Below are 27,161 nucleotides of genomic sequence, written 5' to 3'. Positions count from 1 at the left end.
CCGATTAGTGATTTCTCAATTCGGAGTCAGAACACAAGCAGATTCGAACAGAGGGAGGTGAGGAGAACCTTCTGAGAAAACAGTTTTTCCCATAGTTTACAGAATACTACATAGTGTGTCCCATTTAAGGTTTTGAATCTATGAACAAGTTAAACAACTCAAGCAAAGTTATGTTATAACATGATAATTTGATCACTGCACAATCATGGTTGGTGGACGGATTCTGGGGAATCAGTTCATCTATATGGCTTAAATGAAAAGCTGATTTTCTCGTGTGTTTTGTAATACTAGACCTTACTGGGAATACGTATCATTCCATAAATGAGAATTTAGAGCCTCACTATTAGTAATAAAAAAGGGAATGCAGATGGAACTAATGGTGAACTAGAGGAAAAACTATTACAAGGTAACTTGTAGAAATGGAAGAAAGACTGAACCTATGGTGAAGTAGAGAAACCGTGGGGTGAATGTCATAGCAGCAAGAATGTTTCTGGACGTTTCAACAAAGATACAGTCTGTGTACATTTTAGTGCCTTCCACAAAGGCAAAATGAAACGTAGAGTAAGAATTTGTTATGAAAGCTAATGAAGTATTATTACTCACTTTTGCTTATAATATTTGGTTTCAGAACTTGGTTATAAGACCCTGTCTCTCTTAACTACGCTGAGATTGATTTAATTGTGTAAAGGAGGTTGGCAAAATATTGAAAAGGGACCTTGGTGCTACATTCCTGACAGCGACCCTTTTCAAGAGCAGTTAGTGAGAAGAAAACTGAGGAAATAGGCTCAATGCCTGCTATTTAAACGAGGAGGAGAGTTTGGGAGCACGTTCCCTTCCCTCAACTCTGATGGCTGGTCAGTTGCTCTAGGGAAGGACAAGAGCAAACAGGGCTTGTTCTGGGAGGTGTGTTTTTACAGCCTTGAGAGAACTTACTTGTGAATGTAGAGTAGCCCAAGGACCCACTACCAAAGTCTTCAAACCCAGAAGCGGATTGATTGGTTGCTTCCAATAGCGTAGCTTGCCACTCCCATAGAAGTTAAAGAATCACACTGAAGGGCACTGGCCTCAAGCCCTATGCCCAGTTTGAGTGGTCAGTAACCCCTGTGTGCCAGTTGTGTGAAACCACTTCATAAGCTATTATATGTTGAAGAGTTAACACACATCCTAACATTTGAATAGGGTGGACAGTGATGCCACCAGACCTATAGGTGCCCCTTAATGGACCAGGTACGAGGCCCTTAGCAACATTTTACCCATTAGGTAACACAAGCTATCAGTTTGTCTCTTTGACACTAGTAGGCACTTAACACTATTTAAGGGACAGGTCTAATGTCGCTACTGGGCTACTGAACCCTGTCTGATGGGACAGGTCTAATGTCGCTACCGGTCTGCTGAACCTGTCTGATAACCCCTAGTACCCGTACTGAAGCACAAAGTCCTCTATAAACCAATAATTCAATGACTTGCGATACTTACCAGTTTCCATTGCCATCCAGTGGCACACTTAACTGGTAAAGGACATTGCTGGTTGTGATATCTGCATACTCTAATACCACGTATGCTATGAAGGCTAGCAGTAAATATTGAAACTTCTAAGAGCTGGAGTAACATTTGGGGTAATATTTGAGGCCAAAAGAAGAGATAACATATTTTGGGTATTTATGTGTGGTTTCCTATTTTTGCTCCTTATCTATCTTATGTATAAATAAAGGCATATAGTTTGGAAAGGATATAGCTCTGACTGAACATTGATTTTATTATGTGTAAATACTGTGACATACAGTATCTGAGGATCAAACCTACAATCCTACTATAACTTGTCTGAGAACACCTAGGCAGCTCGCATCGCTACCATTGGTGAGCGTGATTATAACGAGAACACTTGGTTGTCCAATTGCATTCTGGGACCCTAGCGGTACAGGACAGAACCCCCACAAATGCTCCCAGGTAACCACTTACTTCATGAGGACTTGGTGTATCAGTCTTACATATAGTACCAGTGGGTTCAAATGCCAACATTTTGAAACCATGGTAAGACCTGAACCCATAGCACTCTCAATGGAACCTCAGCCACACCTGACCCTTTACCTTTAAAGAAATAAACCCTCTCTCTGCTCCGGAAGTCTTTTGCTGGAATAGCAAATGCTGCATCAATGTCATTCGGAATTCTGTCAAATCCTTTTGAGATGTTTCTGGGAAAACCAGGATCCAGTACTCCATTGTCAAAGCGCCAGTATTCACCACCCTGAGAGTGAAAAGTAAGGACAATTCTAAATACACAAGTTATCAAACAGGTTTTCAACCCACAGGCCCTGCCCCAATCCAACAGAACCTCATTTTTCCCATACAAACACAAAGCCAACTCTCGCCCCACTCCCCCGGAAATTAGCTTTCAACATCCCTGCCTACTCAAGTTATCAAGCACCCAGGCACCTCCTTGTCTCAGCTCTTTTCTTACAATCCTTTCCAAATGTGTCATGCACCATTATGTATTCCTCTGTTCATTCATGACAATGGGACAGGGTTAGAGAACGGTGGGAGGCCTGCCTCGGACCTCGGACACCCTGGGCAACTACCTCCTGCCATTTTAGAGATCTGTACCTGCCTAGCAGAGATCTCGGTACCATCAGTGGAACTACCACTGAGGCAGCTTTTCTGAAGCTGAAGGCACTGAATGTTTACAGAGCAGCCGCCATGTTTCACAGCCCCGCAAGCGTTTTTTTCTTTCCGTAAAATAAAAACTGTGGGGGTCCTATATATATGTATACATATATTTTTTGATTTGCAACCGCTGGGCTTTTGTTTGTGGTCCTGAAAATAGTACATAGGACCATCATTTCCAAATAGGGCGGGCAGTGTCAGCTCTTGCTGGTAATAAAGAGGAAACATTTATTGAGTTAGCGTTAGCGTAAAATATTTTCCTAGAATGCCTATGTTAGTCCTATGCATATGCTAGGTTTTTTATGGTGTATTTGGGAAATCCCTTTCAGTACACGCATGTGTCCTGTGGTGCTACATGAATGACACATGTGTCCTGTGGCGCTATCTGAATGTGAACGTATGTGGTCTGTGCACTCAAAGGAACCTTGCAGGACACTGTAAATGGAAGAGTGTGCTTAGAAAAGAATCACCCTATAATATCTTGATTGGCCCCACCTTAAAGATGTAGGTTTTCCCCTCGCAGTTCATACGAGTGAAGGCTGCATCAATGGGGCCTGGGAGTCCCCACACATCCTGGATCAGCTTCGGGTACCCCTCTCTCGCCTTCTTCTCATCGAGCTCATAGAAGTACTTTCCTAAGAAGCAACAACAAGGATGTGTCAGGGAACAGAAGGAACTGCACGGCACTGAGGTCCTGAGAGCGGCATCAGAAGGATTTGGCCGAAAAGGACCTCGAACAGAAGGACATGGAATCAAAGCTCAGAAACAGACCAAGAACATCAAGGGTATTCAGGGTGTGGCTTCAGGTGACTAAAAGCAGAAAGGATTAGAGGGACCATGATATGTCTGACCTGTAGCAGGAGGGGCAGCAGAACACGGGGCCAAGGTAATTTAGCACCAGAAGGGCAGCAGGACATGGGCTTCTTGTTGCCTAAAGCTGGAAGGCCAGCAAGAAGTATGCTTTCTGTGACCTGTTCAGGAGAAAGAATGCGAAATGAACTCAATTTGATCTTGAGCAGTGGGGGGGGGGGGGGGGGGGGGGCAGCAAAACACGGGCTCTGTGTGACCTAGAAAAGGGAGGAAAGCAGGCATCTTACTGGGCACATGAAGTTGAGTAGGGCAGGGGGCATGTGACTTGAAGCAGGAAAAACAGCGACATTTGCAAAAAGTGACAAGGAGCAGGAAGGGCAGAAGGATATGGGCTACACGTGGCTGAGAGCAGCAGCAGGTCATGGGATGTTCATGTAGGAACTGGAAGGACTGGGGGATATGAGCTGCAATTGAGTAGAAGAAGCAAGAAAGGCCCTAGGTAATGAACTCCAGGCGACCGGGAACAGGCAAGACAACAGAACATGGGAATGCACCAGGCTGTAAGTCCATTTCCTGTATGTCTTCACAGAAATTCAAAAGGGATACTCAGGTGTCTCCTCACGATACCCACTGTAGCCAATGGCAGTCATGCATACGCCCCCATAGACAATGTCTAATCGTTATCTGGGATCTGGTGGGCCCATTCTTCCTTCATGGAACCTATTGGAGGTGTCCCCTGGATGATGGCAGATCCATCTAGGTGTGTCATCTTTATTACTTCACTTATAACATATTCAACCTCGCTGAGACACACCAGGGACATGGGTGCTGCCTTAGTTATCCATTTAGAGTGAGACATAAGTGTTTCTGGTAACATTTAACAACCAATACCAGTGGTTATCAATGTGGGCAAGAATGCGGAAAGTTGAAGTTATTTTTTTCTAAATTTCTAATTCACATATTTGGGGGAAATGGGCCCTATGTGATCCCGTGGGGCTACCAGAAATTGATAATGTTAAAGGCCTCCGGTGAGTTTATACCTCGAAAGGCGTAGATGGAGCCATTCTTGAGGTCAGTGAATGCGTCGAAGGGCTTCCCACTGCACAGGTCTTCCTCTTCTTCTTCTTCTGGGCTGAGTTCTGTCTCGGTTCTAGGTGGCTCAGACTCCAAGGTACCATTGGGTACTGGGATCACAACTGCTGGCTCTGTGGCCTCCTCTAGTGGAGCTTCTGTCCCCACAGGGTCCATAATCACAGGATCGGACGTCCCTGGGCCAACCTCCTCGAAGACTGTTGTCACGGGGTCTGTATCAACAGTATCAGTGATCTCTGGGTCTGTCTCCACAGGGCCTGTCTCCAAAAGATCTGCCACCGTGGGTTCTGTCTCTGCAGGTTCTGTGGCAAACAGTGGAGACCCCGTGGCTTCGTCATAGGTTTCGTCTCCATACTCATCCTCTGGCAAGGCAAAGACGTCCCCACGTGTGACTGCAGACACAAACAAAGTGAAGTTAACAATTTGCATTGACTACTTCTTACAAAAGTGTGTTTAAATCTGATAAATACTTCTTTGAGTTGTAGGAGTATGTGAGAAGAATATATTTCAGTAGAAGCTGGGAGTAAACAAACTGCTTTTGCAATGTGCTCGCTTTGTGGTCTTTGGTCTGCATGTCACCATTAGCTCTACACAACTCATGAACCACTGAATGTTCAAAGGGATGGACCTACATGAACAGGAGACCCTAGTATATAATAGTGATTTGACCTTTAATGTTGGGGGTGGGCAGCTGTGTGGCTGTGTCAACAAACAGGTGTAGGGAACAGTAGAAAGCGAGTTGCGGGTTGTGCGGCAGAGTTGGTGCTGGGCATGAAGCGGTTAGCCGTGAGTGGGATGTGAGAGAGGTATCAAGAAGCATGGCTCATGGTTGCTGTTTTTGATTGAGTGCGATCCAGAGCAGAGCAAGGGTGCCACGTGCCCCGAGGCAAGTGCAGACAAATAGCCCTCACAGTCTCTGGCCCTGGTGCCACTGCGACTGGTGCACTGCTGATGATAACGCCCTCTTTTTAAGTTTAAGGGAAGAGGGCTGGTTCTCTGCATGTGGTAACAGCTCCAGTCTCCCATTGGACTTACAAGTGAGGTAGAGCTTGCGCCTTCAGGCCCAGCAACTAAAGGCTTCCTTCCTGGCATGCATGTTTTACATAGGGCGACGCAACAGACAACCAAAACATACAATCAAAGTGCTTGGGTTAATTCATTTAACCCACTGCTACAACACCTTTTGTGCCCTAGGGGTGGTTCGAGCATTTGTAACACTTAAACGTTTGTTGGCTGTGTTGCAGGAAGGGGTAGAGGGATTTAGAGCCGCATGTGTGGGATGTTGGCAGGTTTCCATGGACACTGGATGGAAAGAGATAGGGGTGTGGATCTTAGAGAGCTTCGGTCCACAAAGAGGGGTGGAAGGATAACAGATGCATCTTTATCAGGCAGGGGCGTGCAGTGCTTGCATTTTATTTTGTTTATGACACACCTACGTTAACATTTCAAACAGAAATGCCTCAGCTATGGGCAGAAACAGTACATTGCATGGAATGCACTTATGGAAGGGAACATAAAAGAAGTTGATTGAAACATTTGTACCTAGATGCTGATTTCTGAGAGATGATCAGCAACAATTAGGATACATGGCCAAAATGGACAAGTTGCATTTTGGACATCACGCGCACCTTTATGTATTCCTCCTCTCCAATTCCATGAGACAGCCCTTTAAACTGGTTTTAAACTCATTAAGTGTGGGGCTGGCATGGCCGTCTGAAGCCAGGGCCTTCTAGTGACATGGGTCTAGCAGTAGAGACATTAATCTAGAGACCACGTGCCAGATGTACGACCCGTTTTTGCATGTAAACCGGGGTGACCCGTTTGGGCATGCAAAAACCTACAGAGCCATGCACAAACCCTATTCAGTGAGTCGCTGCATAGAATGCCCCACCGCAGTTGGAACAAGGTCACTGAAGACCAGCTTACCACCACCCTCGTCCGAGACCCACTGACCGAGACCGACCACACCGACACAGCCACCCGCAACCTCAAGCGATGGATCGAGGCCTGCGCCAACACTCTCGCCCTGATCAAGAAACCCACAAACAGACGCATCGACAGAAAAGCCATCTGGTTCACCGCCAACCTCCAGATATCCAAGCAGACCTGCCAGAGACTAGAGTAGAAATGGCACCATGAGCAAACTCTGGACAACCATGCAGCCCTCAAGAACGCCAGCCGCAGACACCACCACCTCATCGGAATGGCCAAAAGGACCTCATTCAAGGAACGCATCGTCAACAGCGCACACAATCGCAAAGAGCTTTCAACATCGTGAAGGAACTCGCCAACCCCAGCTCCTGCTCCGATAACATCCCACCGTCACAAGACCTCTGCGACTCTCTAGCTACCTTCTTCCACCGCAAGATGGCAGACATCCACGACAGCTTCAACACCCAGACCTCTCCGACAGCCACCGACACCCAAGACTCACCACCTCCCAGTCACACCGATCGCTTGATCTCCTGGAACCACGTCAACATCGAAGACACCATCAAGACCATGAACACCATCCACTCCGGCTGACCATCAGACCCCTGCCCCACAACATCGTCAACAAAGCGAGCTCCACCATCGCACCCCAACTCTGTAAGATCTTCAACAGCTCATTCAAGACCGCCCCCTTCGCGGAAAGCTGGAAACATGCAGAGATCAACGCCTTACTTAAGAAACCCAAGGCAGACCCTAAGGACCTCAAGAACTTCCGGTGCATCTCCCTGCTCCCGTTCCCAGTAAAAGTCATCGAGAATATTGTCATCACACAACTGACCCAATTCCTCGAAGAGAACACCACCTTGGAATCATCCCAATACGGATTCCGCAGCAACCACAGCACCAAAACCTCTCTCATCACCGCCACCGACAACATCAGGGCCCTGCCGGACAAAGGCGAAACCGCAGCACTCATCCTCCTGGACCTCTGGGTCGCCTTCGGCACCGTCTTCCCCCACACCCTGCGCACCCAACTCTGCAAAGCAGGGATCTGCGTCAAAGCCCTGGACTGGGTCACCTCCTTCCTTACCAACAGAACCCAGAGAGTCCACCTCCCTCCATTCCATTCCATAGCCACCAAGATCATCTGCGGCATACTCAAAGGATCATCCATCAGCCCGACCCTCATCAACATCTACATGACACCGCTCGCCAACATCGTCTGTTCACACGACCTCAACACTGTTTCATACGCCGACGACACCCAGCTGATCCTCTCCTTCACCAAAGACCCCGCCACCGCCAAAAACAACTTCCACACAGGGATGAAGGTCATCGCCGAATGGATGAAGAGCAGTCGCCTGAAACTGAACTCGGACAAGACGGAGGTCCTCATCCTTGGCTCCACCCCCTCTGCCTGGGACAACTCCTGATTAAGTGTGGGGCTGGCATGGCCGTCTGAAGCCAGGGCCTTCTAGTGACATGGGTCTAGCAGTAGAGACATTAATCTAGAGACCACGTGCCAGATGTACGACCCGTTTTTGCATGTGCAACCGGGGTGACCCATTTGGGCATGCAAAAACCTACAGAGCCATGCACAAACCCTATTCAGTGAGTCGCTATTTATTTGCGACTCGCTAAATAGGATTTGCGACTCGCAATTAGGAAGGGGCTTTCCAAGGGAATCCATTCCTAATTGCGACTCACTACCCTATGAAAGAATGTTATGAAACTGCAACTGTGGTCGCAAAACACTCACAATTTCCTGCCCTCTTCAAGAGGGTTCACCGACTCCATCACAGACGCCATCAGTGCGCACGCCCTGGCCTCCACAGACTACATCCCCCTCGGAGACCTGAACTTCCACCTCGAGAACACCAACAAAAGCAACTCCAACACACTTCTGGACAACCTCCCCAACGTCGGCCTCAAACAGCTCGACATGACACCCACCCACTCCGCCTGACACATACTTGACCCCATTTTCTCTGCCAGGAGTCACATATCCATCAGCCACACAACCAAACTCCACTGGACCGACCACCGTTGTATCCATTTCTCCGTCAAGAAAACCACCACACAAAACCATCAGCATAGAATGCCCCACCGCAGTTGGAACAAGGTCACTGAAGACCAGCTTACCACCACCCTCGTCCGAGACCCACTGACCGAGACCGACCACACCGACACAGCCGCCCGCAACCTCAAGCGATGGATCGAGGCCTGCGCCAACACTCTCGCCCCGATCAAGAAACCCACAAACAGACGCATCGACAGAAAAGCCATCTGGTTCACCGCCAACCTCCAGATATCCAAGCAGACCTTCCAGAGACTAGAGTAGAAATGGCACCATGAGCAAACTCTTAACAACCATGCAGCCCTCAAGAACGCCAGCCGCAGACACCACCACCTCATCGGAATGGCCAAAAGGACCTCATTCAAGGAACGCATCGTCAACAGCGCACACAATCGCAAAGAGCTCTTCAACATTGTGAAGGAACTCGCCAACCCCAGCTCCTGCTCCGATAACATCCCACCGTCACAAGACCTCTGCGACTCCCTAGCTACCTTCTTCCACCGCAAGATGGCAGACATCCACGACAGCTTCAACACCCAGACCTCTCCGACAGCCACCGACACCCAAGACTCACCACCTCCCAGTCACACCGATCGCTTGATCTCCTGGAACCACGTCAACATCGAAGACACCATCAAGACCATGAACACCATCCACTCCGGCTGACCATCAGACCCCTGCCCCCACAACATCGTCAACAAAGCGAGCTCCACCATCGCACCCCAACTCTGTAAGATCTTCAACAGCTCATTCGAGACCGCCACCTTCCCGGAAAGCTGGAAACATGCAGAGATCAACGTCCTACTTAAGAAACCCAAGGCAGACCCTAAGGACCTCAAGAACTTCCGGTACATCTCCCTGCTCCTGTTCCCAGTAAAAGTCATCGAGAATATTGTCATCAGACAACTGACCCAATTCCTCGAAGAGAACACCACCTTGGAATCATCCCAATACGGATTCCGCAGCAACCACAGCACCAAAACCTCTCTCATCACCGCCACCGACAACATCAGGGCCCTGCCGGACAAAGGCGAAACCGCGGCACTCATCCTCCTGGACCTCTGGGTCGCCTTTGGCACCGTCTGCCCTCACACCCTGCGCACCCAACTCTGCAAAGCAGTGATCTGCGTCAAAGCCCTGGACTGGGTCACCTCCTTCCTTACCGACAGAACCCAGAGTGCCCACCTCCCTCCATTCCATTCCACAGCCACCAAGCTCATCTACGGCATACTCAAAGGATCATCCCTCAGCCCGACCCTCATCAACATCTACATGACACCGCTCGCCAACATCGTCCGTTCACACGACCTCAACACTGTTTCATACGCCGACGACACCCAGCTGATCCTCTCCTTCACCAAAGACCCCGCCACCGCCAAAAACAACTTCCACACAGGGATGAAGGTCATCGCCGAATGGATGAAGAGCAGTCGCCTGAAACTGAACTCGGACAAGACGGAGGTCCTCATCCTTGGCTCCACCCCCTCTGCCTGGGACAACTCCTGGTGGCCAGCCTCACTGGGAACTGCGCCGATACCCTCCGACCACCCACACAACCTGGGGTTCATCCTGGACTCAACTCTCTCAATGACCCGACTAGTCAACGCCGTCTCCTCCTCCTACCTCAACACCCTCCATATGCTTCGCAAGATCTACAGATGGATCCCCACTGAAACCAGAAGGATGGTTACCCAGGCCCTCGACACCAGCAGGCTGGACTACGGCAACGCCCTGTACGCGGGAACCACAGCCAAACTCCAGAAGAGACTCCAACGCATGCAAAAGGCCTCTGCACGCCTCATCCTTGACATCCCCCGCCACAGCTACCTCACCGACCAATTGAAGGACCTGCACTGGCTTCCCGTCAACAAGAGGATCACCTTCAAGCTCCTCACCCATGCTCACAAAGCACTCCACAACGCAGGACCTGCATACCTCAACAAGCGACTCACCTTCTTCACCTCCAACTGCCATCACTGCTCCGCTGACCTCATACTCGCCACCGTTCCACGCATCCACCGGACAACCACAGGCGGCAGATCCTTCTCCCACTTCACCGCCAAGACATTTAACATCCGCCCCATCCACCTACCACAGACACAGGACCTGCTGACCTTCAGGATACTCCTCAAAACCTGGCTGTTTGATCAGTAGCTGCTCCCCAGCGCCTTGAGACCGTCACAGGTGAGTAGGGCACTCTTCAAATGTTTGATTGATTGATTGATTGAGGGTGGTAATGCATTCGCAAATGGGAAGGGGTCCCCAGGAGACCTCTTCCCGTTTGCAAATGCAGGGGAAAATATTTTTTAGGGGCAGGCAGGTGTCCCAGGGACCCACTACCTACCCTTAAAAAATTAAACAAAAACGTTTAATTTTGTTTGTTTTTAAATGTAGCCCGTTTTTTAAAGGAAAACGAGCTGTATTTAAACAAAGCCAGCAGGCCACCATACCTAGGAGGTGCCAGCCATTCTCAATGGGGTAGCAAATTGCGAGTGCCTTATGAATATCGATGAGGCATGCAATTTGGGAACCCATTGAGAATCGCTAACAGTGTCTCTGACACTGCTGTACATGTCATTTTGAGACTCGCAAATTGCGACTCGCAATTGAGCGTAATTTGTGACTTGCAAAATTGCCAGGTCGTACATCTGCCCCCACATCCTGTGGTTTAGAGTTGATCAGTAAGTTGTGTGAGGAGCAGAGATTTCTTGAAGGAGTGTAGTTGGTCATGATAACAGAGCCGTACTTTGAGGGAGTACCCTGAGTATCTTTAAACACTCTTTGTCAACAACATCTAGAGGGCTCTGTTTTCAGCTGAGAGTCACCCAGCTCTATGATGAAAGGGGGCGCTGGGTGTGTCTGAGAGAGTTGGATAAGGTCCTGGTTGCAAATTAAGCACAATGTCTAGCGGGGTGAAGGAATGCTGAGTAGGGCCCACAAGCGGAATGTTGTAATATTCTAGATAGCTACAGGAAATTAATAATGGTCTGAGCAGAATGAAACAGGGGTCATGGTGGTATGTTCATCATGTGGTATAGTGATGCACTGAAGCATTTGTGGAAATGAATTCTTCCTTGTGTATTGAAGAGTTGAAGACTTTAAACATAGATTCCTAGACAAGGAAGAAAAGATCAGGTTGCCAGAGAGAAGTGGATTGCAGCTAGAAGTGTGATAGTTGTAGAAAAGGAGGGAAAGCAGAGGTCTGGCATCTTGGGCGAGTTGTGTATCCGGAAAAGGAGGGCCATCCAATGTCAACTTTCTGTGAGGCCGCTATCGATGTGTGACTGGATGTAGGAAGTGAAGCTGGAGAAAGAGAGTATTTGAGACAACCTAGAAACGATCTTTCTATCGCAGTGCTTAATATGAGCGGGTAGTTGATGGTGGGGCCCACCGGTACTAATTTTTTGGAACCGGCACTTATTTTTCCTCAACAGCCCTTGATCTCAAGAAATTGAGAGAAAACACAAAAGGGGTAAGAAAGAGGAACAGAAAGCTGTAAAAGTGGTGACGAAGGGAGAAAGAAGGGAGATAAAAAAGGCCATGCAAGAGTGGAAAGGGGCAGAACGTGTCTGGTCGTGCATTAAAGAGGCATCAGTTGAAATCAATACTATGTATCCTTCTTGGTATTCAACACCCTGATCTTCGATAGCGCTGGCCGTGGGCACCGTCATTTGTTGTTTTTTAAATCAAGCACTGCTTGTTGGTCACCCACAGGAAGATGTGTCCCTCTGAGAATGATCTGTCAGGTAGACAGAAAGAACTGGGTGGTTGAAGACATTGGCTTGGGGGTGGGAGAGTAGTGTGGAGTGATCTACAGTGTCACCACCTGTGGCTATGTCCAGAACATGGACAGAAGATAAGAGATTTTGGTGAACAGTGGAGATGAAATTGATGATGTGGGACTTCGAGAGTGCTACTTCATTTTAATGAAGGGCATGGAAACCAGACTGGAAGTTGTTTAGAAAGTTGTTGGACAAGCGAAGTGCTCCAACGTCTTAGAGAAGAAAGGGAGGGGTGACACTGGATTATAGTGAGATGGGGAGTAAGGGTCCGAAGTGGGTTTTAATAGAGCTAAAAGCCCTGTGGGTAGATACCAGTTTAGAGGGGTGGTGGAAAAATGTATTCAGGCATAGAAATACTTTGAAGGAAAGAGCTAAGGGGTTAATAGTTTGAGGGTCTAAAGAGTTGGGTGGTGCACAAGATTTCAAAATGCGGATTAGTTCCATGAGTGAAATAGGAGGGAAGCATGAAAGAGTGTGGAGTGAAGAATGGATGTGGAGACGCAGCAATTAGAGTAGCAAAAAAGGGATTTCAATGGCCTTGGGCGCAAAACACAATGCAAAGTCTGAGCTTGAGATTTTGGACTGTGTGGCGGAAGGGTGCAATTCGGAGTTTAAGATGCTGATCATTTGTGAAAGATTTTAAGAATGCAGGTACAGTGAAGTGATGATGTTTTGAAAGTATGAAGTTTTGACATTTTCAAGAGTTTGGTGTCAGGGCGCCAGATGCTAGTGTTGTGGGTGAATGGAGTAGATGCATGGGTACTGGATGCCAAGAGGTTAGAGTAGTTATATACAGAAGTACAGGACTAATGCAGCGGGCCACGTGTAGATGTGGAACAACACTAGACATGCCTGGGCACACTGCGTGTAGCCCACAGTAGGTAGTGGTGCTGCTTGAGAAGTCCCAGCAAGACCTAAGAAAATAGAGGCTGTAACCTTGTTTGAGGTGTTTACAATGGAGCCTGGCAGGCCATAGTGTGGTGCTTGCATGTGTGTTTGATTGCATCTGTAGGTGTAGGCTGATATGGCGGCTGTTCACGCTGTGTGAAGCATCGCAGAAGAACCCTGGCTATGGAGTTTGGTTGCGTGTGAGCTCTGCTATAACGGGCCAGGTGAACATACAACTATTGAAAGCTGTGTGCAAATGTCGTAGCACAACAATTATGTGCCTAGCTCACCATAAGTGCGCTGTGTAATGTGTCACTGCAGACACATTGCTGGCTAAGCTTCAGTGTTTGGCTTTCTGCTGCTTGGTTCGAGGAGATGTGAGAGCAAGGGCATTGCAGAAGTGAGTGTTGATGCTGAGAGTGATCCTGCATCTGATGACTGGCATGGAAGGGGAACATCCTTTACAACGCAACTTTTACCACGCTGTGTCTTTACTACGCAACTTTTACAACACAAACCATTACAACGCATTGCGCTGGGGGGCACTCTAGGATAGGGAATAGTTTTAATGTACTATCCAACACCTTCCCTACTATCCACGGGGACTGGAGTTGGAATAGTAAATTAAACTATTCACTATCCAGCGCCCCAAAGCACTATGCGTTGTGAAGGCATGCGTTGTAAAAACCGCGTTGTAAAGGCATGCATGGTAAAAGCATGCGTTGTAACGTCATACATCCGGCATTAACACCATTAAATGTGTGCTGGTTACTGGTGTGAATGGGGTCACCACGGAATCATGGCCAGCATTGTCTGCAGCGGGTGCTGATGTTGACTGTGTGGTGTCATGGCGGATGCTTTACATTGGCCCCACTGGGTGCTGAAGCTGTGTGTGTGGTGCATGCGAGGACCAGGGCAGCTGCCTGCAAAAGTGGGTGCTGGTGATGTGTATGAGGTTCACAGCAGGACCATGGCAAACCAGGGCCCCAGTAGATGCTTGTGCTGTGTATGAGGCTCACGGGAGGGCCATGGGAGACTGGAGCTGCAGATGCTGTAGTTACCTTTAGGCTTGCAGGCAGTCACGTAGTCAAAGCAGCAGCTTTGGTAGTAGACACACAAAGGGTCACACTGGCATTTGCGGGTGATATTGAATCCTTCCGTACAGCGGCCAACACACAGCTCTAGAATACAAACACATGTACAGAATGAGTTTAAGAAGTACGCATGTGGGCCTGCTTTAAGTTCTTAATTTTTGTGAAAATAAATGGACAAATTAATAAATAAATAAACAACAATACAAAGGCGCTGGCCAATCAGAGTTGCCAAATGTCAAGCCTGCCTAGTCTGGAATCCACTTCATGCTTCTTTCTTCTACCACTCTACACTCTGGGCCGTATTACGATGTCGGCCGAACACCGTCGCGGAAACGGGACCGTCCAACCTCCTGTCGGCAGTCCTGATCTCCTGATTATGATGTGACTGAACAGCGTTCGGTCACATTCCCACATTTCCCATGGGAGCAGGGCCGGGCTGGCTGTACCGGACACCGGGCATTTCCCAAGTGGGCTGACAGTGTGGGGGCCATTTTTAGGCTCCTGGTGGCCATTTCAGTTACCGGGGGTTGGCAATATTGGCCCTCTGTAACAATATTGGTGAAAACCGGCCCTAGCAAACAGCTCGGCCGCACCCCCGTCCTTCCCTCCAGTGGGCCTGGCCGAGCAGTTTGCCAGCAGTTCCCAGTATGGCCCTGCATGGGAGCATGTGTTAAGGCCATATACCGGCCGTAGTACATGCTCCTATAGGGAAATTGGAGTTTGTATTAATCCCTGCTCCCCGTGGCAGGCACCTTAAGGTGCCTGCCACAAGGTGCAGGGATTAACAGGGGGCCTCTCAGCCCCCAACCGGAGGCCATAAGGGAAAGGGGGCCCTGCTAGCAGCCCCGAAACATACTTTCCAGAGGGTTTTCTTGTCGTAGAAAGCCAGCATGGAAACCATGCATCGTAATCAAGAAGGTGGAAACTCCTTCCATTTGGATTACAGGCCAGTCTCAGACTGGCTCCTAGGGCCCGTCGGAAGCCAGCAAGAATGACCGGCCGGTTTCAATTCCGACCGGCTGTATCATAATCAGTTGGTTGGAATTGAAACAGACGATGTTGGTCGTAAGGCCTCTGACCTAAGGTCAGAGGCCCTACGACCTACATCCTAATAAGGCGCTCTGTCTTTTTATCGCACTCTAGCAGGTTTTTTTATCACTGCTTTCCTCCTTTGCCCCCGTTTTCTTATCTGCCTCTGCCTCTTCCTTCCTCTTTATCTTCTTCTTTCTTCTATTACTCTGGATCAAAGTCTGATGATGAAAAATACATCTTAGTCCCCAGAAACGAGTGCCTTTGCCAACCACCCACTTCCACCTGCACAAATGAACCATTGCCTGCCGTCTGTAGTTAATGCCTGTCTCCTGGCTCTTGCGTGAGGATCCAAAACAGGGTGAAGGAGCTACATTACCCTGGTGTGTTTATTGTGCCCTGGATGACATGGGAAAATGTCATCCCTTCTTCCTTATAGAATTTTACATCTCCTAGGTACATATATATTATTATTTATTTATTTTTTAAGTTTTAACAGTGTCAGCGACAGAAGCCTTAACATGGATATGTTAAATATGAGAGAATATTTTTAAAACGTAGTATGGAGGTAGCAACCTACATCACCAACAAGCTGGCTGATGAGCACGAAGAAGAAGCAAATACATTGAACATCTTGTCACATAACCTAGCTGTAATGTATAATCTGTTGGTAACATGGTAAGAAGGAGATGGCACCTCAGGTTTTTGCGTAAAGTTTTTTTTAACACAGATGACTCCAAGAAAATGTCAAGAAACCTACGATAGCTAGGAAAGAGTGGGACCACATTGTGTGCATTTTCCCATTATCGTCCACTATCTAGTAAGTGGTCTTTCATCCCTTTTTTGAAGGTATTCTAAGAGGTTGCAGTAATTGCTTGTGATCCGTATAGTGGCGTAGAAAGGGAGGTGCGGTGGGTGCAGGCCGCCCCGGGTGTCATCACTGAGGGGGTGACAAAATGGCAAAAATATGTGTTTTCAACACATATTTTATACCATTTTATCAAGCCTGGGTGACAAGAAAGTTTCTGCACGGGGTTCCACCTGACATTGCTACACCACTGGATCGCTAGCCCAAACTGGGAAGCCTCTGGTTGCAGTGTATGCCCCACCACTGGAAAATGTCGACCATGAAAGGTGGGTTGGTAGAAATAGACCAGGTAGACTAATGGGACTTCTTGGTGGGTGCTGGTACACTATACCCTCTGCACATTTGCTACTATCTGAAAAACAGTTGGCGCCATAACTGGTTTTGGAAACTTTTGATCAGAGTCCTGACCAGACACATGAAACCCGTACCCCGGTCACCAATTACTCGGAATCAGAGACTATGAAGGAACTCTCAACTACACCAATAACTACATTGAGGGGGACCTCTATGTTTAGCGAGGTGGGTTTTTGGTTTCATTGCTTTTCATACTTGTTTTGCTTTTTGACAGGAAACTCAATAGATCAGACTTCAGCTCTCTAAGTTGTCTAGTCTTACAATCAGAGCTGCAGTTAATGAAGGAGATGGCCACACAAACCATTGCAAGGTTGCTGCAGCATTTCATTTTTACTTGGCGCCTCGTCTCAAAGGGAGACAAAGATCTCCAATATGTCCTGAACACAGTCATATAGGTTAACATTGTCAATACATACAATGTTATAGAAAAGAACTGAAATACAACCCAACGTACCTCTCTCTATAGTGCATAAAGGTGTGGTGAGCCATCTCTCGGCTGTAGAATGTGCTAGCATATTTTGGTTTTCTATGTCTATTGTATATGAGACTGTTTCTTTTTTCAAGATATAGCACTGGCTCGTCATTTGAGGGCATATTTATGAGAGGCTTGAGTCGTGTTTCTCCCCTGCAGCGTGGTACGTGTCACACTGATTTCTAAGTCAGATTTCTGAAGCCACGCAGAGCCACTTTGCGTGGCTCTGAGTAGCTCCAAAAATCTGGAGTAACGCAACACAGCACAAATCACTGTGTTGCATTACTCTGCTCTGCAAAGGCATTTCATGGGTGTTTCCATGCAACTCCTATGGTTTCTGATGCATTCTCAGATTCACAAAAACTTGCAAATCTGGGAATGCACCAAAGCTTTGAAAATTCCCTGGGGAGGCATAACGAGGAGAAATATCTATTTTTCTCCTCCTTTTTAGGTCTCGCGCCTAGCAGTGCACTGCGCGAGACATTTAGTATGTGAAAAACGGGGAATGTGAGGTGACCTAGGAATCGCACACGCTCGTGCGTTTCCTTTTGAGCTCCCCTTTTGGCCTTTGCATGCATCTTATTCTAAAAGAATGCACGCAATTGTCCCGAGGCGCACGCACAGCTCCTCCCATGGCCTTATGGTGTCTATTACGCGCACCAAACAAATGTTGTCACCCCCCTCAGTAATGATCGTGCCCAGACACAGGTGTGATGCACGCACCACTTGTGGGCTTGTTTCAATAGCAATCAGTTTTGCAATCGCTTTCAATCCCGCTTTTCAGAGAAAGCTGTCTGTACATGTACGAGGCTTGTAACCCGACTGGTTTTCATTATTGTTGGTGTGCCCAAGTGTGCTGTGTGCCACTTCGTGTTGTTTGTTTGTTTTATAGGTTTATTTTGTAGGCACGCGTACTTGACACAGTCTCTGAGCATATGTACACTAACGCTAAAAAGAATGGGCTTCTTTTTGTCGTTGTTAGTCATTTGGTCAAATGGAACTTCCAAAAACGGACACACTCCTTTCTGTCTAAGCTATCAACGTATACCTGCCCTAACGTGAGCGCACCCTACATATGTGAGTGTGAAGCCACTCCTGGGTGGCACCCCCCCAGTCCATTCGTTCAGTGTACCAGGCAAGTCTGTGACCACCCTCAGAACCCCACTCCTCACACCGAGTCTCCCTCCAAGTAAATTAACCACCTCCAGAAACCACCCTCGCTCCTAGTTGCCCACGTGTCATCGGAACAGAAACATGTCGGCAGAATATAAAGTGTGAAGGGAAACTGCTTCGTCTTCTCCTTGGAGGGGGAGGGGCACCGAGGTGGCGTTCCAAGAGCAAGTTATTTTTTATTTTATTTACATAAGGCTGTGTTAATCTGACAACATATTCTTCCAAGAAGGACGAGTCTCGAAGCACTGCAGGCAGGTAACCTTTTATATAGATTTACAGTATGATTCACGTCTGGAAGACAGCTTGATTCTTTTCCTAGGCTTTCATTGGCTGCTCGCACAAGTGCCTTCTGAGACTTGTAGTCCTGGATTTGTTGAATTAAACACCCTAGTCCATAACTTAATTAATTGTAAAAGACAAATCCGGACAACACTGGGAAAAAATGCATCTTTGCCACAAACTGTAGGCGCTGGCAATTAAATATTCACGTCGGCATCTGCTTTGAAGTTGCAAAGGCCAACTTAGCCTTCTGTCCTTTCGAGGTCAGAAGATTGTTGTGAATTAAATTAAGCATTTGTAATAATTATTTCCAGGTTTAGGCATGACTGGTGTATAGTTTAAAGCACAGCTTGCGATACATTACTATTGCAAGTCGCATTGTACCCTCTTTCGAACATCTGTTTGCAGGAAATAAGCCACACTCTGCACCCCCAACCCCAGAACCTCTTGCATTTATCCAACCTGTTTGCAAACACCTTTCACACCAGACATGTGACTGACTTCACCCCAGCCCGCTGAGCTCTCAGAGGCTGGATGTGCGTGGAACCCCCCCCCCCCCTTGCTGTATCTCAGTAACCCGGACAAACCCCCCCCCCCCCCCCCAACTACTGTCTCAGTAGCCTGCACGTGCCCTCACCTGAGGCTATAGTCGCCACCCGTCCTCACCTGAGGCTGTAACGGCCACCTACTATTACCTGAGGCTATAACAGGCACCTGTCTTTACCTGAGGCTATAACAGGCACATCTTCTCATCTGAGGCTGTAACTAGAACATCAAAGAACTACAAAGGGGTGGCTCTAATCAGTATGGCTGAGCCAATATCAGGAAAACAAAGAGAAAATGCCAGTACTGATTGCAAGAATTAATTTAACAAATGTTAGAACACAAGACCTGAAGCAAGATTCAAGACTGGAAGCTGATTAGTAGCTTTTATTATTTTGTTCAATTTTATCAAAGACGGCTGTGTTTGGGAACGGTGAACAATCTTACATGCTAGGTACAAGAATAATAAGGGGGATCTTTCATTATATCAACCATATCACAATCATACAACATTCAACCATTCAGGAACACAGGGGGGAACAAAAACGTGAGTAATATATTACAGTGAACAATATTTACAGTGAGCAAACAAGCACAGGAATGCTGGAACAAAACCACAGTCTGCGAAGTATCTTTAGAGGATATTTCTTAAAACGTTATTTATACAAACAGTACATTCTTTACACAAATTCAAAATATTCACAGTTTGTGTTGGGTGAAGGAAAAATGGACAAAGTAATGTACAGGGAAAGGTGACAAGCAACAAGACGATTCAAATGAACTTATCACCCAAGCAGACTGGGAGTGGTGACGGGCCTACGCGTTTCGAATCCTACTGGTCTACGAGGATTCTCGTCAGGGCCTTTATTTTTATCTGGAGAAGGGAAAAAGAAGATTTTAGAAAAAATAATACAGAGTGTGCTTTCAGTTGATCAACCTCAGAAACCTCACTCAGATTGCACCCCCTCCTTCACAGCTTACCACGATGGTGAAATTACATCCAGATGTTAATTTTTACAGCATCATGGCTTGGGGGAACAAATTGTACCTAAAAATGAACGAGGCAGATTAGGGTTACCTACAGGACTTAGTGAGGGTGGCTAGTAGACGGAAAACTTGGAATGCTTTTTGTAAATTTTACCTGCCTTAATAGTCGAAGAGAATGCTTATACTAAAGGCAAAAATCACTTGGAAGACGAGGATGATACCTGTAAAGCAGTGGACATGTGTACAGTCAGGGCAGACTTCTTACAAATGCAGCGCCAAAATTTAGCATCAAAAAAGGTCTAGGCAAGCAGCCACAATCCTTACCTACTCTTCTTGAGCCTTTTTCTTGGAGTGCAGCCGCCGTTTAATTTAAAAATTAAGTCAAGGCGCGTCGTCTATAAAAAAGAAATTGAGCAAGGGCTTAAGAAGAAAGTGGCAACCTCAAGGTAGTTGCATAACAGAGTATAACTTCTGGAGATTCTTACCACGGAGGCCGGACATACAAAGTGGCAATTGGTGTAGCCGTCACTTTAACTCAAATGATTTGAAGAACCTACGAGAGAACCGACAAGGCGCTCGTCAATAACACTAAACGTATTGCCCGCCACTGTTTACACAACGCTCGGTAAACGCTACGTGGCTTACCGTAGTTAAATTGTGAAGGGCGTGGTCTGCCAAACACGGCTTACTGATTGCATATAATTCAAGGGCCCTGCAACAATGTAACATTTACGAAGTTAGCTGACCGATAAGACGGATGAGGCAAAACATTTTTTACAAAGATTATTAATTGTATTACCGTCTAAGCGGCACTGCACGTTGCGGGCATACTGTAGAAAAAGCGGAAGGTAGAAGTTAGTTCTACAGCAGTCAGAAGTGACTGACTAACAAACCGGGGCAAGCGCTTCAGTATTACTTACATTTGAAGCTTTAATCGAGGACCTCGAACGACGGCGTGGCGGAGGGGCTGCACTCTGGCGGAAACTCCTTAGCTGGCTGAGCTGCCAAGCGTCCGCCCATATATACAAGCTGGTAATTAGTCTACACCCACTGTGGTTTCCAGGTGATCGGTTAGGAAAACCAGGACTGGATTGGTGGGTCCAAAAAGGCTTACAATAGTCTAATATAACCAAATGGATTTTGCAGGCGTAACAGGGGAGAATGAAAGTAAAGCGGAACTGCTTATAATTTGAATATTTCACTTAATTCATTCAACCCAGACACTGCGGTGTCAAATTTAACTATTAGTAGAGCTTCCCGTTTTGACAAAGCAAGGTTTTGATCGCCACCACGTGGATTTTTTTCCACTTTGGAAATTACAGTCCATTTGAGGTCACTTACAACGTGTTGCATCCGCGTCCAGTGGAGCACCAAAGGGGCGTTTTCAACCCTCCTTTTGATTCTCGATTTGTGTTGCGAGATCCGTTGCCGGATCTCTTGATTGGTTTTACCTATATACAGTAGGCGACAAGGGCATGTAATGCCATAGACAACAAACTTGCTTTTACAGTTACTGAAGGATTCATGTTTCCAGAAAATTCCGTTATGCTGGAACAGTGAACCCTCAATCGAGGATTCACAGCACAGACAGGTACCACATTTGTGGTGTCCAAGGATGGGGGGCATCCCCATCATTTGGCGTAACGTAACTGGTTTAGGTGCTGGCATTGCGGCCCGGACTATATGGTTGGCAATGTTATTTTCCTTTTTGAAGGCAAAAAGAGGCATGTCAACAAGGCTTTCATCCAAGTCTTTCACTAAATGCCAATTTTGCTTTATGACTTTTTTCAGATGGTTGGCATTAGGGCAATATGTAGTGACACAAACCTGTCGTTTTAATTCCGGCTTAGTCTTGCGTTCTAAGGTGGTCTCACGTGGTGTCCATTGCGCTCTCCTCATACAGCTCTTCACGAGTTTCTTAGGATACCCCCTCTCAATATGTAGACTGTTTTTTGAAAGAATTTATGACCAGTGTAAAATCCTACCTTCAGGATACAACAGATTTTATCAACAAACTAGAAAACATTGAGTTCTGTGAAAACAGAGACAGACTAGTTACTTTGGACGTAACTGCTTTATACACTCAGATCCCTCAAGATGAGGCGATAGCAGTACTTACACACTATCTTGATTCCAGACCTAGACCAACTCAGGTGCCCACCAAATTCATTGTCGACTTGGCAGCGTTCGCCTTAAAGAAGAATTATTTCTGCTTTAATGGAGAATACTACTACCAAGTCAAAGGGGTAGCCATGGGCTGCCCCTTCGCACCAGAATTAGCGGTACTATTTATGGCAATGTATGAAGAGGCGTACATCTACCAAAACAACCCTTTCACTCAATACATCGGAGCGTGGCTCCGGTTTATTGATGATGTCTTTATGACTTGGACGGGCGACAGTGATACTCTCGACCAGTTCCACCAATGGTTGAATAACAGAACTGCTGACATAAAATTCAGTATTTCCAGTTCAACTAGAAGGATTGCATTTCTAGACGTGGAAGTCTTCCCATCTGAAGGGAAACTGGCTACAACCCTATACAGCAAGCCCACTGATAGAAACAAGTCTCTTTTGTTTTCAAGCAATCATCCCAGGAACCTCAAAGAAAATCTCCCTTACGGGCAGTTCCTGCGAGTCCGCAGGAACTGCACTTTTAAAGAAGATTTTCAAACACATTCAGCAAAATTAACATCTAAATTGTGTGAGAGGGGGTATCCTAAGAAACTCGTGAAGAGCTGTATGAGGAGAGCGCAATGGACACCACGTGAGACCACCTTAGAACGCAAGACTAAGCCGGAATTAAAACGACAGGTTTGTGTCACTACATATTGCCCTAATGCCAACCATCTGAAAAAAGTCATAAAGCAAAATTGGCATTTAGTGAAAGACTTGGATGAAAGCCTTGTTGACATGCCTCTTTTTGCCTTCAAAAAGGAAAATAACATTGCCAACCATATAGTCCGGGCCGCAATGCCAGCACCTAAACCAGTTACGTTACGCCAAATGATGGGGATGCCCCCCATCCTTGGACACCACAAATGTGGTACCTGTCTGTGCTGTGAATCCTCGATTGAGGGTTCACTGTTCCAGCATAACGGAATTTTCTGGAAACATGAATCCTTCAGTAACTGTAAAAGCAAGTTTGTTGTCTATGGCATTACATGCCCTTGTCGCCTACTGTATATAGGTAAAACCAATCAAGAGATCCGGCAACGGATCTCGCAACACAAATCGAGAATCAAAAGGAGGGTTGAAAACGCCCCTTTGGTGCTCCACTGGACGCGGATGCAACACGTTGTAAGTGACCTCAAATGGACTGTAATTTCCAAAGTGGAAAAAAATCCACGTGGTGGCGATCAAAACCTTGCTTTGTCAAAACGGGAAGCTCTACTAATAGTTAAATTTGACACCGCGGTGTCTGGGTTGAATGAATTAAGTGAAATATTCAAATTATAAGCAGTTCCGCTTTACTTTCATTCTCCCCTGTTATGCCTGCAAAATCCATTTGGTTATATTAGACTATTGTAAGCCTTTTTGGACCCACCAATCCAGTCCTGGTTTTCCTAACCGATCACCTGGAAACCACAGTGGGTGTAGACTAATTACCAGCTTGTATATATGGGCGGACGCTTGGCAGCTCAGCCAGCTAAGGAGTTTCCGCCAGAGTGCAGCCCCTCCGCCACGCCGTCGTTCGAGGTCCTCGATTAAAGCTTCAAACGTAAGTAATACTGAAGCGCTTGCCCCGGTTTGTTAGTCAGTCACTTCTGACTGCTAACTTCTACCTTCCGCTTTTTCTACAGTATGCCCGCAACGTGCAGTGCCGCTTAGACGGTAATACAATTAATAATCTTTGTAAAAAATGTTTTGCCTCATCCGTCTTATCGGTCAGCTAACTTCGTAAATGTTACATTGTTGCAGGGCCCTTGAATTATATGCAATCAGTAAGCCGTGTTTGGCAGACCACGCCCTTCACAATTTAACTACGGTAAGCCGCGTAGCGTTTACCGAGCGTTGTGTAAACAGTGGCGGGCAATACGTTTAGTGTTATTGACGAGCGCCTTGTCGGTTCTCTCGTAGGTTCTTCAAATCATTTGAGTTAAAGTGACGGCTACACCAATTGCCACTTTGTATGTCCGGCCTCCGTGGTAAGAATCTCCAGAAGTTATACTCTGTTATGCAACTACCTTGAGGTTGCCACTTTCTTCTTAAGCCCTTGCTCAATTTCTTTTTTTTATAGACGACGCGCCTTGACTTAATTTTTAAATTAAACGGCGGCTGCACTCCAAGAAAAAGGCTCAAGAGAATAGGTAAGGATTGTGGCTGCTTGCCTAGACCTTTTTTGATGCTAAATTTTGGCGCTGCATTTGTAAGAAGTCTGCCCTGACTGTACACATGTCCACTGCTTTACAGGTATCATCCTCGTCTTCCAAGTGATTTTTGCCTTTAGTATAAGCATTCTCTTCGACTATTAAGGCAGGTAAAATTTACAAAAAGCATTCCAAGTTTTCCGTCTACTAGCCACCCTCACTAAGTCCTGTAGGTAACCCTAATCTGCCTCGTTCATTTTTAGGTACAATTTGTTCCCCCAAGCCATGATGCTGTAAAAATTAACATCTGGATGTAATTTCACCATCGTGGTAAGCTGTGAAGGAGGGGGTGCAATCTGAGTGAGGTTTCTGAGGTTGATCAACTGAAAGCACACTCTGTATTATTTTTTCTAAAATCTTCTTTTTTCCTTCTCCAGATAAAAATAAAGGCCCTGACGAGAATCCTCGTAGACCAGTAGGATTCGAAACGCGTAGGCCCGTCACCACTCCCAGTCTGCTTGGGTGATAAGTTCATTTGAATCGTCTTGTTGCTTGTCACCTTTCCCTGTACATTACTTTGTCCATTTTTCCTTCACCCAACACAAACTGTGAATATTTTGAATTTGTGTAAAGAATGTACTGTTTGTATAAATAACGTTTTAAGAAATATCCTCTAAAGATACTTCGCAGACTGTGGTTTTGTTCCAGCATTCCTGTGCTTGTTTGCTCACTGTAAATATTGTTCACTGTAATATATTACTCACGTTTTTGTTCCCCCCTGTGTTCCTGAATGGTTGAATGTTGTATGATTGTGATATGGTTGATATAATGAAAGATCCCCCTTATTATTCTTGTACCTAGCATGTAAGATTGTTCACCGTTCCCAAACACAGCCGTCTTTGATAAAATTGAACAAAATAATAAAAGCTACTAATCAGTAACTAGAACATGTCCTTACTCGAGGCTATAGCAGGCACCTTTCCTTACCTGAGGCTATAACTAACTGCACTTGCCCTTAACTGAGGCTATACTCAGCACCTGCCCTTGCCTGAGGCTATCACCAGCACCTGCCCTTAAACACACATAATGATAGCAAGCAGATTGGATAGTGATGATTGTGACACACTTTCATGAAATCCGTGAAATCCTAGCACAATAGGCTTGAATTGATGACCATTGAGTAGAAGGCCAAACTTCATAACATCATCAACGCTTTTGCGACCTTGTCACACCTCATGATTGATTAAACTTTTATCATGGATAACCTTGGCATAAGTCAATGCATTGGTTTGTGAGACCACTGCTCAGAACCTTCAAGATTTTGCAATGCGTGAAATAATTGTGAAATTAGCTGACTAGCGTGTTGAGCACTAAATGTATCTTTTTTGGCTGCATAAAAACATCTCCAGCAGACAGCCCCACAAATTGTTTTATTTTATTGGCTGTACGAGCACACGTCACTACGTGGCATTGTAAAGCCGCCTGCTTCGATGCATTACAAGGTTGTTGAAAGAAAGATGAGAAAAAGAATGTAGTGCTGAGCTGGCAACTTCTGTAAAACTATAAATTATGCATTCTGCGCGCATCATTTATAGGGACAAATAGACAAACCTGGAGGGCAACATTACTAATCAGAGTTAGTGTTACCCCGAATTCATTTTCATCTGTTTACCCTTTTCAAGAGACAGCCATCGAGCCTGGCAAAGCTATCAACAAGCATAATCGTTTTTCTCTTTTTGCTGGACGGCCTTAAATATATATGTATATGTAAATATGTATTATATATTTGTCCGAGCCTAATTGCTGTTAAAATGTAATCCTGTGTGAATGTACTATTTGTATATTTAGAACTCTAACCACTAGTATATGTAGTAGACGTTTGTACTTACTACCATTCCTATGTGATTTTAGAGTTTATCTGTTTTCATCTCTTCCTTGAGTGATTTTCAACTTGTACATGTGCAATTTTTTTCCTGATTGTATCTCTTCCTTGTGTGACTTTACATCTTGTACATTTGCAATGTTTTCTTTTTGTATCTCTTATGTAACTTATGTAATCCAAAGTGCTTATGTAACGCAACTAGTTCTTTTGTAAAGCGCTCTGACACCTTCGGTTAATGATCGATCTATATAAAATTGCATTAAATAAAAAAATTAAAATTAATAAAGGCATCCCTACACCATGGTGCAACGCATGCCTGCGTCGATGCGAGGTAGCCAGAAGGACACCAGTGCAGGGTAAGGCCAGGAATGTACTGTATTGCCTTAAATATGATGCCTTCCTGCCCTTTCCATGTCATGCAGTGCAGCGCAGCAAGGTGACTGCATGATTTTAAGCCCCTGAGTTTTTTGTGTTACCTACTTTGTCATGATGTCTCTGGGTTTCAAAACCCCTACCAACTCCTGGAGTAAGCATTCACTGTTCAACGCCACTTCCTCAAGAGAGTCATAAATAGACTGACTTGGTTATCCACTGTGAGGGTAACAATGTTGGTTGTCCTTGACCAACGGTAATTAAATGACCCACACAGGTTCCCACTGAGTAACCTTTTGACTAACAAAAGGCCTCACACCCATCACTCAGAATACCTGCAGGACACAATTTGACCAATCCTCACTATCACATACAAAGCATTCAGGTGCAAGACGAGAAGTACCTAAGTTGCTGTTCTATGCCCAGAATCAATTGGACTATGGAATATCGAGGCTAGGAATATCGTGATACTGTAATATCATGGACAGAATATCGAGTGACAATATATTGAAAGGTAGGTGCATATAGAGACAGTATAGATGTACTACTCTTAACTC

General features: G+C 46.1%; 1 protein-coding gene across 1 annotated transcript in view; it reads right to left on the bottom strand.

Annotated features, from left to right (window-relative positions):
• VTN (vitronectin) overlaps nt 1-27,161 on the bottom strand; it is an 85,072-nt gene that overhangs the window by 28,183 nt on the left and 29,728 nt on the right. The window contains exons 2-5 of the mRNA XM_086955174.1: nt 14,304-14,423; nt 4,512-4,955; nt 3,157-3,296; nt 2,089-2,245 (exon numbers count right to left, since the gene is read on the bottom strand). Coding sequence (XP_086811300.1) covers nt 2,089-2,245; nt 3,157-3,296; nt 4,512-4,955; nt 14,304-14,423 — 861 coding nt within the window. The remainder of the gene's footprint in view (nt 1-2,088; nt 2,246-3,156; nt 3,297-4,511; nt 4,956-14,303; nt 14,424-27,161) is intronic.

This window comes from Lissotriton vulgaris, chromosome 2_1 (genome assembly GCF_964263255.1).
Source record: "Lissotriton vulgaris chromosome 2_1, aLisVul1.2, whole genome shotgun sequence".
NCBI lineage: Eukaryota > Metazoa > Chordata > Amphibia > Caudata > Salamandridae > Lissotriton > Lissotriton vulgaris.
This window is presented reverse-complemented; position numbering and strand designations above follow the sequence as displayed.